This window comes from Gymnoscopelus microlampas (genome assembly GCF_963454915.1).
Source record: "Gymnoscopelus microlampas genome assembly, chromosome: 15".
Taxonomy (NCBI): domain Eukaryota; kingdom Metazoa; phylum Chordata; class Actinopteri; order Myctophiformes; family Myctophidae; genus Gymnoscopelus; species Gymnoscopelus microlampas.
The window spans coordinates 43,283,181-43,300,459 of record NC_139952.1 but is presented as its reverse complement, the minus strand read 5'-3'; the positions used below and the strand labels follow the sequence as shown (position 1 = coordinate 43,300,459).

Sequence of the window (17,279 nt, the reverse complement as noted above, 5' to 3'; positions counted from 1 at the left end):
ATAGACACGTACATTTAAAACAGTTCTTAATAATTCACTACAATGGGTATCATGGCACAACATGTATTGCATAGCCGGGTGGGACATGCATTCTTAACTCGCATCGTTCCGACCGGCCTTGTAATAAAACATAGCCATCCTAAAACATTAAAAAATATAGTAATATCTGCGTGCGTGTGTTTGTGTGTGTGTGTGCGTGTGCACGCACACTCTGTGTCACATGTCAAACCTCTCTATTAATTTTCATATATTGTTACCATCTGGTTCTTTAATATATGCATACTCATATTGCTTTCATGTTTTGTATATATATTTTTTGCACAGCAAAGCATCCAGTATCGTTTTGCGCACTGCGCTGCCAGGTGAATATGAATATGAAAATCATCTTGACACCATTGCTGCATTGTACTTGCTTGCCTCTTCCTTTAAACTTATTTTGACTCTCGATCAGGTCTGTAGTTTTGAGACCACGGTGCCCTGGCAATATTTTGCTCACGTGAAAGGAGGCGAACACCAGCAGGTGAGCCATATTTTCATATGTTCACAAGTTAGAATATTAATGGTTAATTGACCTGACCAGAACTTGAGGAAATGTGTCCCAATAAAACGTCCGTCCGTCTGTCTGTCCACAGAACATGAAGACAATCTTTGTGAACGAAGGTACTTTTTTTTATTGATTGAATACTTTATTAGTCAGAAATGTGAACGGCATGTGGTACAGTAACACTAGAAAAGTCCAGGGAACTTGTTTCCATTGTGGTCCTATGTATTCAATTCATCAACATAGCATAAACAAATTAACACAATAATAACATGCCATCAACAAATACAAACACTATATGTACAAAAGAGATGGGAAAATTACATTTACCTCCCCTTGTGGTCTCCTGATGTTTTTTTAGGCCAATTTTGAAACACTACAGTATTACCCTGTTATCTCATGGTCTGTTGTTAACCACATGTACTGTATGTGACATTGATGCATCTTGTTTGTTCTTAACCCTCGGTTCTACAATCACAGTAGATGAACTGGAGTATGGACGAGGTATGATTTATTATTATTAAGTGAGATCCTGTAGTAGTGGAGGAGTGCTGCTTAAACTAGTAATATGTAATTATTTTGTCATTGACTGTAAATTGTAAAGCTTAATCGATGTTTGCTTTTATCTCAGTGTTCATCTACAATGAAATCCTGAATGAATGCCACTACATCAAGAATGAACAGCGGACTGAACCGGTCATCGGTGAGTTATCTATATAATCACTATGTGACGCCATTCAAGAGCTACATTGACATTTATTTTTACCCATTTTAATGAAAAGTGACTTTGTTCCACAGTTACAAACACAAATGACTGTTGTCCTGTAAATAATAATGAATGGAGCATTTTGTTTTGGCAAGGTCTTCTTCATATTGTGACGTGTGTCAGGAGCCGATCTCAATGCAAGAACAAGGCTTTATGCATATGCCTGGTTTGCCAGAGGTTGTTCCCTCCCTCCAGATTCAGAGACCATCTGACTCTTCCAGGACACATCAAACACACTCTGGTGAGTCCGTTGATTCTGCTCCGTTTGTGTTCAGGTTGCATGTCTGTTTTGATTTGGTGAGCTGAGTAAAATTGTGTGTGTGTGTGTGTGTGTGTGTGTGTGTGTGTGTGTGTGTGTGTGTGTGTGTGTGTGTGTGTGTGTGTGTGTGTGTGTGTGTGTGTGTGTGTGTGTGTGTGTGTGTGTGTGTGTGTGTGTGTGTGTGTGTGTGTGTGTGTGTGTGTGTGTGTGTGTGTGTGTGTGTGTGTACTAATGAATCAATCAAAAGCATCAAAGAGACCCCATGTGCACAGTATCCTCACTTTTCATGGTTTAACATTTTGCCAGACCCTGGGGCCGGCCTGAAATAGTCCATGTCCCTTACTTGATTTGATCAGAAATTCCCTGAACCTCGGATCAAATGCCGGGCTGCGTTAGGTGGTACCAGTGTTGATTTTGACAGCAAATTTTAGTTTTAGTCAGTCTTTTGAATACAATTCTGTTTAGTTTAAGTCATCTGAAATGTTTTAAACTAAATATCATAAGATTATACCCGACTAAATCTACATTTGACTAAATTATTTTTTTGGCGGTGCCTTGATGGCGTCGTAATGGCTGATTTTACACTTGCACATTTTTTGACATCGTTTTAGTCGACGAAATCAACACTTGCGTGGTAACTGTTACTAAATCTGAGGGAGGGAAAAAATAGTCTTTCCTAGCCTCGCTAATTCCTCTGAGAGGTTTTAAAAGGTTCACAGTAAATGTGCTTACCAGCACTTTGTTCCTGCGTGGATGTGTAGCCCTGTTCAGGGTTAATTGTATCATTTGAAAGGTCTTGCCTTGGGGTTTTAATTGTGTTAATTGTAGCTTTTATTTTCCTATATTTGATGTTGTACAAATCTTTGATCACTTTTTGGGGGGGGGGGTCCCCATATGACAATTTAAGGACTTAAGACATTTTTAATACCTTAAAAAAAAAAAAAGAAAGAAAGAAAAGAGAGAAAAAAAAAGACCATTCCTGCATCAAAAGTAATCAACAAACTATACTATAAAAACTGGTAAAACATTGGGCAAATTGTCAAATAATATTAGAAAGAGGCAAAAACAGATCTACAAGCTTGTAGATCTGCAATTATCACAATATTTATCTGTGGTACCGAGTCAAACTTAATTGAAGGCCTCATCCCTACAATTCCAAGTGCTTGTCAGGGGGAGGGGGGGTCCCAAGTTCAAGTATGATTATTATGGGGGGTCACGGCATGAAGAGGTTGAGAACCACTGACATACTACACCACAAACTGAGCATGGAATTTCTATTTCATTCGTTGTCATTATAGTTGGACAATAACACCACCACGGGGCTTTTGTTTGTTCTCTTTTGATTGAATTTGTGCTGTAGATGCACCAGAATCCTGCTCGATTACCATTTGCCTGGAAGGGAAAAGAGGATACGAAGGACCTAAAATCATTGGCCTGGGAGGAGGAGAATGCCCAAGGTCCTGAACACATGATGCTCAAGGTAAAATGGCAAATGTAGTGCAGCCTTACATGAGGATCAATGTGCTTTAAGGACTGTGATGTACTGCAGTAAGTCTGTAAAACTTGACACACGTCTTCATTTTGACCTTTTCCAGATCATTGATCTCCCATGCAGGGTTTTTAGCATGTTCAGTGATGACTATCAGCAAGGTGAGTACTGGCCATGTCCTCAAACATATTGGAGCTTGTCAGGGAGGGTCTGTCTGAGGAACAACCTCCACCCCACTGTCTTAAACTGTCTAAAGGTTTCTAATTATTCTTTGACAGTCTGCAAGATTCTAGATGAGCACTTCAGCTTTGACTGGACGTATGAAGGTTAGTGGTTTTAATTAAACAGAGGTTGTGCGCTTGCCTCACGTTCATTATCTAAAATGTTGCATTGGACCTCTCCGTGGGCCGCAAAATGCCCGCGGATCACGAGTTTGACATCCCTGATCTAAATAATGTTTGCGTTGTTTTAAAATGACATGTTCTGTTTTTGTGTGTATGTATATAGTTCCAAAGATCATCACACTTGATGAGCTGCAGAGCAGCCTCACATATCCTCAGCTAGGTGAGTACCACTGCAAACACTCTAAAGGGCTGTAGACAACAAGCACTATAAACATAAATATACAGTAATTATAACTAGAACTAGAAAAGTGTGCAGATCTCCGCGTCCTAGAGGGTGTGGTCCCTGGACACTTTAAGGAACACTGGTCTTGATTATTGTTGTCCAATTGTCTCAGTACATGTCTGTCTTCTTTCCCTGCCAGGTGTGCAGTTTCTAGTTCGACACAAATCTGACTTTGGACCGTGGAGATCCTTATGTTTACTCTGTGAGAAGGACCTTCAAGAATTCGAATTCTCCTCCCACGTATACAGTTTTGAACACGTCAAAAACTTTCTGGTGAGAACATCCTACTATAATTCTAGTAACCTCTGTCTGTAGTGGTGAGTAGGTGAGTACGTGAGTACGTGAAGCTACCCGGTTCTCCTCAGTGGCTGGAGCAATTGCTCTGATTTTGCACACAGCCATTGACCATTTAACCTGACGCTACCAGATCCAAGAAGCTTGCTCCACACATTGTTTCACAGCTTAGGAACCTGGTTACTCAATACCGCCCCATCTGGCAGGGTCAGGTTATTGACCATTACCATCTGAACTTAACTGTGAAGCCCGTTTTTCAATTTCATCAAATCTCATCTTCTTATTAGCGCTTTTGTGTCAAAAAATGTCGCCATGGTTACGGGGTTGCCCAGCTATGGGACGAACTTCCTCCCGGGTTGCCAGATCATGTGCGCATATCCCCCCACGGATGCGTCGACCGGGTATGGTCTAGTACAAATAACATCCTCAAAGGGCCACATTTATCCTTTTGTAACAATTGGTGCAAGAGGTATTTCCTCAATGCTTTTATTGATTGCTTGATTGATTGATTTAGAGAACATTTTTTGGGAAGTTATGCCAATTAACAGTGCCCAAATTACACAATGTTAACGTGCTGAAATCAGTGGTCAAAGGCTTTGACATGGCCCCTTTGATCAGCTGTACTAACGAATATGAACAAATACAATGAAATGAATCGTGGTTGTGGTCGATAAAACACGTGATCCTTGATTCTGATTAGCTGAGTCCCGTGCTAAACCACTCGATAACATACAAAGAGGACCGCTTGTTTCAGTGTCACTGTGCCGTCTTGTTTACAATATTCACCATGCGCTTATATTTAATGTATTATAATCTAATCCATGGATGTATTGCCGTTCGGGATTTTGTTTTTCCTATGGTGGAGAGTTCCTTTTCGTCCTGTGTATGTGCAAGGTTTTACAAATCACTTTAAAACAAGGGAGAAACTGCGACGCGTAACCACTCGCTACACCCCCAGTAGCTTCCATTCATTTGCAGTGGTGTAAAGTAACTAAGTACATTACTCAAGTACTGTACTTCAGTAAAGTAAAAGTACCTCAAAATTGTACTTGAGTATTTCCAATTTTCAGTACTTTTACTTCTACTCCACTACATCTCAGAGGCAAATATTGTACTTTTACTCCACTACAATTATTTAAAAACTTTATTTACTAGTTACTTTGTAGATTTTGAGTATTACAAAACATACATTAATAACCACTTCAGACATTTCGGCCATTTGAAAATAGCCGATCTACAAGCTCACAATGTGTCACGATGCGACGCATTGTGAGCTTGTAGATCGGCTATTTCCCAAAGATTTTGATGCATTTTATACATTTGAAAACTTGTGAAATGGGACATTCTGCGTATTTAAGTACACTTTGATACCAATTCTTATGTATTTTACTCAAGTAAATATAGAATTCCTGACTTTTACTTGTAACGGACTATGTCTACATTGCAGTATCGATACTTTTACTTAAGTAAAACATTTCAGTACTTTTTCACCACTGTTCATTTGCACAACATCCTGGTTTGTGGCTAGAATAAAAAAGAAGGATGGATTACAGGGGCGTGTCCCAGCGTAGTACCGGGGTATTGCACATGCGCAGTGTTATCAGGAAGTGCACGACGGAGTGTTCCAGCAGAGGCGCTACATAAAAACCCCCGGGATCCCTTCTCAGTCAGTCGAGGTGTGTGTTTGTTGTTCTCTCCACTCAGCACCTAAACAGCTGGAGGTTTGTAATTCTAATACACAAGTGGACTAAATGACTTACATAGTTATAAAGAACAACAACAAAGTGACATAAACCCCCATATCCAAGTTATTAATATAATGTGGTGTTCACAATCAACAAATAAAAATACATTTTGAAGACGAATATAAGTTTTTATACTGTGAGCATATCTAAACGCATAGGCCACATATATATATATATATATATATATATATATATATATATATATATATATATATATATATATATATATATATATATATATATATATATATATATATATATTTTTTTTTTTTTTTACCTAATCTCTTCTATGCAGCGACTCCAAATATAGTCTTAATATGTGGGCTACAAATCCAATAAAGTAGCCTACACTAGTTGTCATACTCTGTATGTTGTTCCAAATGCAATTTCGGAGCAATAACATTTTCCTATTTAAAAGTATTTCTATTTATATGTATGGTCATGGTTATTGTGTAATTAAAAACGATGCTGTTTATTACCACACTACAGCACATCTGAATCTCGAGCACTTCAATTTGCACAAAATACCTGACAGTAAAGCATCAGTAGATGAGAATTTTAATGATTTCTATAACTTTGGGCTAATATTCATTCAGTGATATGCCACACAATTGTGCCTATTATGGCACTAAATAGGCCTACTTGTTTTGGCCATATTAACATTTAATTTCAGCAAATAAAGATCTTCAGCAGGTCTCCGTGGCTACTGAAGTGACACAAAACAAACACTACCGTTTAAGGGTCACACGCTGCCATCTACTGAGCCTTTTTGTATGTTCAGGCAGGATTTTACTGCGCATGTGCAATACCCCGGTACTACGCTGGGACACGCCCCTGTAATCCATCCTTCTTTTTTATTCTAGGTTTGTGGCTGGCTGTCCCAGGGACTACTTTGTAGTGAAGTGTGTGTGTGTGCGTGTGTGTGTGTGTGTGTGTGTGTGTGTGTGTGTGTGTGTGTGTGTGCAGACAAAAGCCCACCCAGGCTCACTAGATTGTGAAGCAAAGGAAAATCCTGACAAGTTGCTGGACTTGGCAACGCAGGCAGCGGAAATCCACTCCACTGGTTGTATACAGGTACATTCTACACCTCAAGTGTACACTCTACACCAAGTATACTCTACCCATTAAGTACACTCTACACATCAGGTACACTCTTGTAGATATCACAAAGTACATGCAGCAATCTGTTCTGTTTCAACACTCAATCTCTCTATTTTCTATCTTACAGAAAGTGACACTGAGCATCCCCATCTTTCCATATACATATAGAAACGGTGAGTGTGGTTATAGGCATAGGGAGAGAAAGTGCTGCGTTTTGTATTCAAAACATGGTTTAACCAAACAATATGCTCAATAGAGCACAGACCTCCAACTAGGTGGCACCTTGTCTGTTAGGAGTTGCTGACCTTATCTACAGTAGCACCAGGTCTCCTTTTGGCCAATCGTTCTTCCTGGGTGTCTGTCTGTCTGTCTGTCTGTCTGTCTGTCTGGGCACTCAGTCAGAAACAGATAAGACAAGAATAAGGCAATGACAACAGCTCAGGTTTGAAAGAATGAGTGATTATTATTGTAGTACTAAAACAGGAGATAGACTTACAGTTTCGATGTAGCAAGGTAAGATCCCGTGTCCATCTGCCAGGTCCTGCTTTCTGGAGCAAGTTATATACTAGACACTCCACAAGCCTTGACGTAAATGTCATTCCTACGTGGTCATAAAAATGTGGACCAACTGTGTTTAATCCATTAAGACCGGGAAAGCATCTGTTTCATTTTAGAATTTAGTGTTGGCTTTTCAAAAATAGCAGATCTACAGTATAAGCTCATCACCCATTTAGCTTCCTTCTTGTATTGACAACAACAACACATGGTAGTACAGGCCCCTAGGTTACAGGTCAAAGGTTCAGGTCATTTAAAAGAAATACATTTTCTATAGGGGTGTGCCGATATATCGTCCCGCGATATATCGCGATACGTTTTCGCGACGATATGTATCGTTTTGGGAAAAAAAATATCGTTTTGAAATTTTTTTTTTTTTTTTTTTTTTTCAACCAATCAAAATAATCAGGCATGCAAACAGCCCCGAGGTGAAAAGGGTGACAACATGTTGGTTTTTTTTCGGCTCAGGTGTCACACTATTGCCCTATTTGGATTCAAAACGGCTGAAAAGCTACAAGTTTGCATGTCTGAATAATGCAAAAACAGAATTATTTGTTTGCATTTCCTTTTTTTCTCCCCTATTTATTTTCATAATAAAAAAAGTGCGTATCGTATCGTATCGAAATCGTATCGAAGTTGTGAGCCAAATATCGTATCGTATCGTTTCGTGAAATTAGTGTATCGGCACACCCCTAATTTTCTAACATAACTACACACTAACTGTGGTTACAAGGACATAAGCATACATCACTTACATTTTTCTAAATGAAATGCATACTTTAGGTATTCAGAATTCCTTAACAGTCCTTGAACATTTTTAACAAATCGTTGCTTCTGGAGGTCCTGGCACAACATATTTTCAGATGGGGCCAAATATATATCAATTTGCCCTGGAGGGTCTCTCATGGTGTACAATAATTATATAATTTAGCTCCACATTTCTGTTCCAGCTGTCACCGTCCTGCAAAGGAAAAAGAGGTCTGAGGGTAAAGGACAGCTTCTTCCTGTTTTAAAAGTGGGAGAGAAATTGGGTAAGACAAGTCAAATGTTTTGGCCCACATGTAGCCCTCATTTATCAACGCGGTGCAGACTAAATAATGGGCGTACGGCGATTTATATTCATCAATATATCCTGACTTTGGCTTCAGCGTACGGCCCGTTCAGATCTCACGACAGGTCGGAGGCAGTTGTTGACTTTGGCTACATCCACCCAGCATTGTCTGACCGTCTGACAGGCATCTGAACATATGTATCCACTCCACAATGTATATTTAACACACTAAAAAAAACATTTTAACAAATTTAACTAATTTATTATTATTATTATTATTTTATTTAAACAAACTGCTTTAACAGTCATTCAGATAAGATTGCAGATCTGGCTGCATTGGCTATTTGAAAATGGCAGATCTACAAGCTCACAGCGCGTTGCAACGCGTATAGGATCTGTATAGGATCCTGTGATAAATGCCACTTGGACGTTGGCTTACGGACAGATTTAAGGGAAATAATACACTGTTTTTTACGCTCCAATGATAAATGATAATATTCGCCATGCAGCCGCAAGTCTAATTTGTTTTTTGTTCGACATGACTGTATTAAAATAACTTATTTTTGTTGTTTCCTTTTAACTCTTTAGCCTTTGTGTCAGTTGCCTATATTGCCTCATGTTGTTTCTCAGTCCCTACAGAAACTCTGAAGGAGATTGCTAATGTCATTGGGAGCAACACGAGTCCTGAAATGACCAAGATGCCTGAGAGAGATGCTGACAAAAAACGTCCAGATGTGAAGGATCCCACTCCACAGCCATCAGATGTGAAGGATCACATTCCACAGCCCATTCCAGTGGAAAAGAAAGCAGTGCCTGAGAAAGATTCCTGTGTCCTCAAACCTGATGAGAAGAAGTGTCCCACTCAGAACAGCTCTGTGGAACGTCGAGCAGACGAAGAGACTCAAAAACAAAGTGCAGAAGAACAAAAGACTGAAAAAGTCCACACTCCACAGCCCATTCCAGTGGAAAAGAAAGCAGTGCCTGAGAAAGATTCCTGTGTCCTCAAACCTGATGAGAAGAAGTGTCCCACTCAGAACATCTCTGTGGAACGTCGAGCAGACGAAGAGACTCAAAAACAAAGTACAGAAGAACAAAAGACTGAAAAAGTCGATGCGACGGGCCAGCCTTTTACGTGGAAGTTTGCGTGGTTAAAAAAGGTGAGCCCTAAGAGTCAGAAGACGGCCCGGAAAAGAGAGGGTGACGCAGGAGAAGAGGCCGGAACAGAAAGCGGTGCGACTGGCCAGGATGCCACCTCAATGGTCGCGACAGACACCGAAACAGAGTACAGGCCCTTTCCAGTGGAAAAGGACGCCGCGTCAGAGAAAGATTCCCGTGTCCATAAACCTGGTGAGAAGAAGTGTCCCACTCAGAACACCTCTGTGGAACGTAGAGCTGACCAAGAGACTCTGAAACAAAGTACAGAGGAGCGGATAGAAAAAGGGAAAGAAACCCGAAAGGGTGATGTGGGGGAAGAGGCCGGAACAAGAAGCGGTGCGACTGGCAAGGACACCGTGCCAAGGGTCAGGAAAGACGGTGATGCCGAAGCGGAGAGCAGGACACTTGGGAAAAGGCGGAGGAGCGAACATGCCAGGCCGGAGGTGGCGGGTAAAAGACAACGACTCGGTGATGAAGAGGAAAGTTCAGCCTGTAAGAAGACCCAGAAGTCCTCCATAGAAGAACAAGACAAAGCTGGAGTCATAAGCAGTATTACCCAAAGGTTCTCCATAGAAGAACAAGACAAAGCAGGAGACATAAGCAGTATTAGCCAAACAGCGGAGGCTTTGAGTGATGTGGCAGTGGAGACAAAAACACGTGATCAATGTGAAAATCACAAAGGTGTGTATCTGCTGAGTTATTTTATTCTTCATCATTTGGTCTACTCTGGTGGCGGTGTTGCTTTTTTCCCATTTAAGCATCTGGTGTACAGAAGTATCTCAACAGGATGAGATCAGTGTCCTGTCATACTGTTCTTATTCAGCTCGGTTCATTCTGTATTACAAAGGCCACGGGGCAAATCTTTGGCCCTGTTGTGCAACCCAGATAAGGCAGTGAAATGCTAAACAAGACGATACTCTCAACAGAGGCGCCCAATGTCAAGGTTGATGGGAAAAGTAAATGTTGTGAGTGCTGATAAGTGAAAACCCTACTGAAAGGCTTCCGATTTCATTCTCCCATAGAGGAGGGGACAAATTTTGTCCCCTCCTCTATGGGAGAATGATTTAATTAGTTATATTGTTGTATGTCTCTTCTATTTTGTACCAGTGTGAACTATATTATACTATATTACTATTTTATACTCCTCTTGGGGAAGTTTTTCCATACTATAGGGAGTTCAGGACCTGGCAGGTCGCATGGTCTTGAGGTCTCTGAGTTACTTTATGAGTCAGATGAAACAAAACTACTGTATAGATTATAGGTTAATGTTTGTATCACACCCATCCTCCTCACCTTGCCTCTCCTGGTTGTTGTCCGTTTCCTTGCACCATAGGGAAGAGGTACGGGGCAGATGACCTCCTTCCTCCCAACATTCCCCAGCTGGACCGTGACATCGAGGACATGATGGAGCTACAGGACCCCTCTATGCTGCATGGGATAGGTACAGTAGGCTCCCGTTATGTTATTTTAGGCTATATTCAAACCGGCAGATCAAAGCCCTTTTTTTTTTGGCCTAACCTGATCAGATTGGCTTTTATCAAGTCTGATTGTAAAAAAAAAAACCCACACATGGAAACAAATGTTTCCTAATCAGATTTGAACCACATCCCTATTGTAGGTGGTTTGAAATGTGAATCAAAACCGATTTATAAAGATTTATAAAGCATAGCCTGTTACTAAATGTAATTTACAGACTTATGCACATCAATGTCACTGGTGATAGGCTTGGACCTTTTACAGGGGCCAGTTCCGAATTGCATCCACCTGTAAGTGCTCTTTTAGAGCGGTTTTGAAGGAGAGTAAGGATTCACATTTTTTTATGACACAGTAGTAGTTTGTTTTTCAGCAAGATACTTTTCAACCTGTTCATAAACTATATTTTCCATAACTTTCAAGATGGAACTAAGAATAGAAATAATGTATTGGATGTGGATGGACCTCGTGGGGCAGGGGAGTTATTGGGGAAGACAGAGGGGCTGAGCTCAAGCATTTGGGTGTCTGAGTCGGGAAGGGACAAGGTATTTTACCTTGCAGCTCAAATTTGGTAAGAGACAATAATAAAATGCAAGATGCAGCCCGACAGTGTTCAAAACATCTCCTAAGCCCATTTTATTTTCCACCAACTGATGTAAGCAGTCGGTGTTTGAACTTCTCCATCGTGCTCTGTGTGTTGACAGCCTTAAGGAAAGAAAAAGAGACCGTTGCTGAACAAGAAACTTTACATGGACTCGAACCAAAAGCTTCTCCTCAACCTGCAGATGCCCCAGCTGCTTCTCAGGTGACCCACAGCATCCAGGTCAGCCCCACCCATCCCCAGGGCCTTCAAACCCCTCCGTCTACATCTGACTGTCAACCCCAGGCAAATACACTCATCTCTGATGCCCAGGACAAGCCATTCAATGCTGATGTCCAGCTGCATCAAGCTCAGCCACCAACCGACAGGTGTCACCCCCAGGTCACTCCAGCGGACACCATGAACCCCACAGCTACAAGCACAGCCCTGTGGCAGTACCTCAACAACACTGAAAGAACAGAGCCAGTCATTGGTCAGCATACTCTCTCATTTTTGTATAGTCTCAAATGTACTTTTGTCTTGAAATGTCTGGTTTATAACATTGTGGGATGTTCCTCTAGTCAGCAAAGTATACTATTTTGCGATGTTGTGCGAGATATCTTAAATATGTGGAAGCAATCACTGATTTGAGGTCATACTGTATGTCATGACATGCATCCTTGAACGGATGTGTTCAATTTGTCTCGCTCACATGCAAATATGAAAATAGCAGATCTACAAGCTCTGAGCAGGTACGACACCATCGTACAGTGTAGCAAACAATCCTTACTCAGATGGTCTAGATTTCCTGACAGTTATGCATAAATATATCTGTGTTATATATATATATATATAAATAAGTGTATCGACTCTTTGGTTAGAACATACCGTTGTAGAGGTGAAATGATCACTTAAATTGATTGAATTAACTTAACGTAAACCGCTTTTGCTGCAACACCAATCACAGCTCGCCTCACGCTGTTAAAGATCACGTTGGCACATTCATTTAGTACATCAATAATCTGTACATTGAAACTATACACATAGGATACCAGGTCAACAAATGACCTGGCATCTGTCTACATCACACGCTATCTAAATGACATTTTAGCCTTTGCATAAGCCTGCAAGGTCGTCAAGGCTAGGGCAAGTGCTACGGGCTAGGGCATCATTGCTGTTTTGATCACAAACTGCACACCAACAACTTACAGTAGCCAAGAGAAGCTTGTTTGGGTTCAGATAACTTGAGCATTGACTGTCATCTTCTACTTGCCATAGTGTTTAGTATGTGACATGTTCTGTGACACTGTGGTCCAGGTTTGAGCATGATGACAGAGTTCCAGTGGCTGGAGGACAACGCCCGCAACTATTTCCGTTGTCACTGCTGTTCCAGCGACCTCGTCAGTTCCCAACACATGTCTCACATCATATCTGCAGATCACCGCTACAACTATATAGTGAGTATCAGAGCCTGTGGTGGTGGTGGTGGCAACGGAACTCTTTCTAATGCTTAATGTATATACTTTGCATACAATGGTAATGCTGACAGAGTATGAAATGGGCTTAACCATACCAGTGCTTACTGTTTGTGTTCCAGGAATGGCAAATTATGAGGTGTTCAGGATATAGTATGTTATCTGAGCATTATGGAAGGGAGCAAAAGCATTGAATGCAAAGTTCAGCTGAGCTCAAATAATATATATATATATATATATGTAAACCCCTCCCTCCGGATATATATATATATATATATATATATATATATATATATATATATATATATATATATATATATATATACATATATACATATATACATATATACACACACACACACACACACACACACACACACACACACACACACACACACACACACACACACACACACACACACATACACCACAACAACACCTGCTCCCAGCAGTCTTACCAGTGGTCTGACATGTTCAACTTATTGTCTCCACCAGGCCGAAAGACATGGCGAGAGAGTATGTTTTGCTCCAAACATTTATATTACTCCTACAAATGCTGTCCAAACATCACACAAATCGGTACATATTAACTTTCTAGTCAAGTGATCAAGACGGATCCGTCCGATTAATAATAATCATGTCCGGTTAATAATCATGTTAATAAAGTAATCAATGCATATGTACTGCAGGCCTAGTTTGACTTTTATTCATTGTATTCTGCTTGTAATGGCAAGTGCTGCTGTTTAGCTGGACTTGACCTGGCCTAGACCTTTTTATTAATGACTTAAGTGTACTGTATCACTACATTGTATTGTCAGGGATTAATTTGTGTCCACTTGTGTTTGAATGTATAACAAGAAAGACATTCTACCTTATGTGATTGTCACTCATTGAAACTGAACAGTAACTTACGCTACATGTTTGTTTGTTTTTTGCAGAAAAAGTTGCCTCCTCAAATGGTCCATGATTGGCCAAGCAGGGCCAGGTCTCTGCGAGACCTGGCCCTGCAGGGTCTTGGCCATGATTGGCCAAGCAGGGCCAACTCTCTGCGAGACCTGGCCCAACGGGTAGAGAGAGATGAGGGATGGGGAAGATTGAAGGTAAAAAATGTTTTACTATGGAAAGAAGCGGAAGCGGAACACTGTTGACGCTCCAGCGACCACAATTTTATTTGAGGCTCACAGCACACACAGTGTGTGTTGATATAAATAAAATTGTGGTCACTGGAGCGTCAACAGTGTGCGGACTTCCTCTTCTTTCTATGGTGTGTATTTCTGAGTCCAGCACCTGCACATTTTTAAGGAGATGTGCGTACTAACCTTTTTGTTCTGAGAACAAATGTTTTACTACCTTCTTTTAACCCATTAAGACCTGAGGCCGCGGTAGCCTGGTAAACCCCTCCCTCCGGATATCTCATTTCCATTTGATATCAGGAGTGAGTCTGGCCTGCAGGGCTGTCTGGGCGTTTCTGCGGAGTTCATTGTTCTGTGATTAATAACGGAGGGGGCGGCCATACCTGAGTGGTTAGTGATCCCTCCTAGGGAGCCAGAGGCCCTGGTTGCCCCAGGTTCGATTCCAGGCCAGGCCAGCATATGTGTCGATGAAATGAAATTTGTCCCTGAGCAAGACTCTTAACCCCTAATTGCTCACAGGTTCTCATAGGAAGCAAGACCGCAAGGACTTTCATGAACGACCTGTTAAAAGGAATTATCCTTATCCTAGGTAGGCCAATCAGGTGGAACCCGAGTGAACCCGAATGGAGCCGAGTGCAGCCGACAAAAATGGAGCGGCCCTGCTGTTTTTGGTTTCTGTTTTAAAACTTTAAAATGCTCGCAAACTTTTGAGGCACAGAATTTACTTTTAAGATATCGTTCGGATAGAATTTAGTTGTTTAACTTCATATATGTGGTCAATTAATCATGACAGAGCCGGCAGGGGCGGACAGTGACATGCATGTATCCGAATAAAGCAACCCATTTTCGGCATGGCCCTTTCTAAAGTCCCCCTGCGTCACATTGTCTGGTGGTCGGGGAAACAAACTGTTGATTGGCTGAAGGGGATGTCACTCCCGCCCAGCCCACAGCCAAATTGCCCATATACTGTAGGTCTGCAGACCAGACCAATTCCTGAAATCAAATGCAAATTAGATTTCCGGAAGGGGGGGGGGGGATTTACCAGGCTAAGGCCGCGGACCCCCCATCTCAAAATATTTTGTTCCAGGGACCCCAGATCGAAGCAAAGATTTGAGTTACAAATATTTGCTTTAAAAAATATATATATTCAAAGATTTGCAAACATTTTCATGATTTAAAAAAAATAGCAGATCTACAAGCTCGTAGCGTGGCACTCGGTGCCGTGCTATGAGCTTGTATATCTGCTATTTTTGAATATCCAAAGAAATCTAAAATGACACACATGTGGTCATCATTTCCGGTCTTAATGGGTGGTACCACTTAAGCCCTATTTTATTTTTTATACTTTTGAAAATGTTCTAAAGGTTTTGCCAACAAGGTCGTGCCCAATATAGGGACGCCAGGTGGAAAGTTGTTAAAAATTGTGACTTTGCAAAAATGTTTACTATGTCTAACATGGTTTACAGTTGTATTTGTGTTATGTAAGCTATATAGCAAGTTTATTGCACTTACAAATGGCCACATAATGTAACACTATTTTATTGTGGAACCCTTTTTAAATTTTAATTGTTTCTTTATATGCTATCATAAAGAAAATAAGAACATTTGCTGGCTGCTTGGTTGCTGGAGACAGTATAGTGTCCATTATTGATGGTGACCAAGGAAGGATGCATATTAGATATTACCCATGCATTGTCTGATATATTGTATGCCATTAAGGTATTCCACATTTTGAAGTTAGGATTCAGAAACTGAAAACGTAAAGATTAAGAACTCTCACACTTAAAATTTCCCCACGATTTACCGTTTGTAAGCAGGATTTTGATATGCTGTAGCAGTATTGTAAATGGAGGGGAATAGTTATCATGGTCTAAAATGGTATGTAGCCATTTGAAAGGTGTTAAATAAGAAGTCACTTGCATAATATTGTGTGCTATTTTAAAGGTGGTGGTGATGAAGTCCTCCACAAGCCAGTCCCTGAAGGTTACTGCCAAATCCCCTTTGAAAGCAGACGGCGCAAGCAAAACAAAGGCTGTTTCTCTTGAAATGAATGAAGACCTCAAAAATATTCTCATATCCAAGACTGTGGCTGAATTAACTGAACTGTCCAGGAGCTGCCTAACTGAAGATACAGCCAAAATTGTTTCCAAAGGCAATGTTGTCACAGTCACGTCACACACTACGTCGACCTCTGATGCACTTGTAACCAACTCAAAACATGCCAATACACACACACAGGTAGATGTGTCCAAATCCACCATCTCCAAACCCTCTTCATCCACGACCACCTCTAAACCAAGTGCAAATCCAGCCTTCTCTGAAACTCTCTGGGAAGCTCTCTGGCAAGATTTTGAGGCTGCCGTTGAAGCTACGAGCACGTCAGGTAAAGCTGTCACCACCAGTCCGACTGTGGCAGGGCCCAGGGCCTCTGATGCTGTAGGTTCCCCCGAAAACAAAGTCACCTCCAGCACTTCCGAAACCGCTTGGAGTATTTCAACCAAACGCAACGTTGCAGAGACATCTATGACTGCCACCAAAACCGACACGACCTTGACTACCTGTCAAACTACTGAAGATGTCTCCATGACCGGCCATATGCAGACCTCCATGATGTCAAATGGTGATGACACACAGCTGCTTCCCTCACTGGCCACAGCCGTGTCTCCCACATCTACCTGTGAGAGCAGACCTGTAGAAACTTCACAATCCACAACAAATGGACATGTAGTGGGTCAGTATTATTATTTTTTAAATCACTTTAAACCTGGTCTCCCTATTTTGCGCATGTAATTGTTCTTCTTGTTGTTAACTCTTTATTTTTTAATTTGTGTAACATTTTCAGCACTTTCTTTTAATTTTTAATATGATTGTATAATCTCTAGGTAATATAACAGGAGAAAAAAGGCATAGATTGTGGCACTATGTCTTTAAAGGGATAGTTCACCCCCAAAATTACTTTTTCTATGGATTAGTCACCCCATGGAGACTTGAATTCATGGATATTGTTTTGTTTTTGTCAAATTCCTAAGCCAATA

The 17,279-nt window shown here is 41.0% G+C and overlaps 1 protein-coding gene across 1 annotated transcript in view; it reads left to right on the top strand.

Annotated features, from left to right (window-relative positions):
• The window catches only part of LOC311061217 (uncharacterized protein), a gene marked incomplete at both ends in the record, with an annotated part of 34,435 nt that extends 17,751 nt beyond the window's left edge, over positions 1–16,684 (top strand). The window contains 19 exons of the mRNA XM_084079771.1: positions 325–362; positions 452–520; positions 633–660; positions 1,173–1,244; positions 1,403–1,548; positions 2,927–3,046; positions 3,162–3,216; positions 3,334–3,381; positions 3,563–3,619; positions 3,822–3,955; positions 6,688–6,795; positions 6,950–6,995; positions 8,328–8,408; positions 9,059–10,264; positions 10,917–11,024; positions 11,761–12,129; positions 12,954–13,093; positions 14,050–14,178; positions 16,556–16,684. Of these exons, the coding sequence (XP_083935897.1) occupies positions 325–362; positions 452–520; positions 633–660; positions 1,173–1,244; positions 1,403–1,548; positions 2,927–3,046; positions 3,162–3,216; positions 3,334–3,381; positions 3,563–3,619; positions 3,822–3,955; positions 6,688–6,795; positions 6,950–6,995; positions 8,328–8,408; positions 9,059–10,264; positions 10,917–11,024; positions 11,761–12,129; positions 12,954–13,093; positions 14,050–14,178; positions 16,556–16,684 (3,083 nt within the window). The remainder of the gene's footprint in view (positions 1–324; positions 363–451; positions 521–632; positions 661–1,172; positions 1,245–1,402; positions 1,549–2,926; positions 3,047–3,161; positions 3,217–3,333; positions 3,382–3,562; positions 3,620–3,821; positions 3,956–6,687; positions 6,796–6,949; positions 6,996–8,327; positions 8,409–9,058; positions 10,265–10,916; positions 11,025–11,760; positions 12,130–12,953; positions 13,094–14,049; positions 14,179–16,555) is intronic.
• Positions 16,685–17,279: the final 595 nt, after the last annotated feature.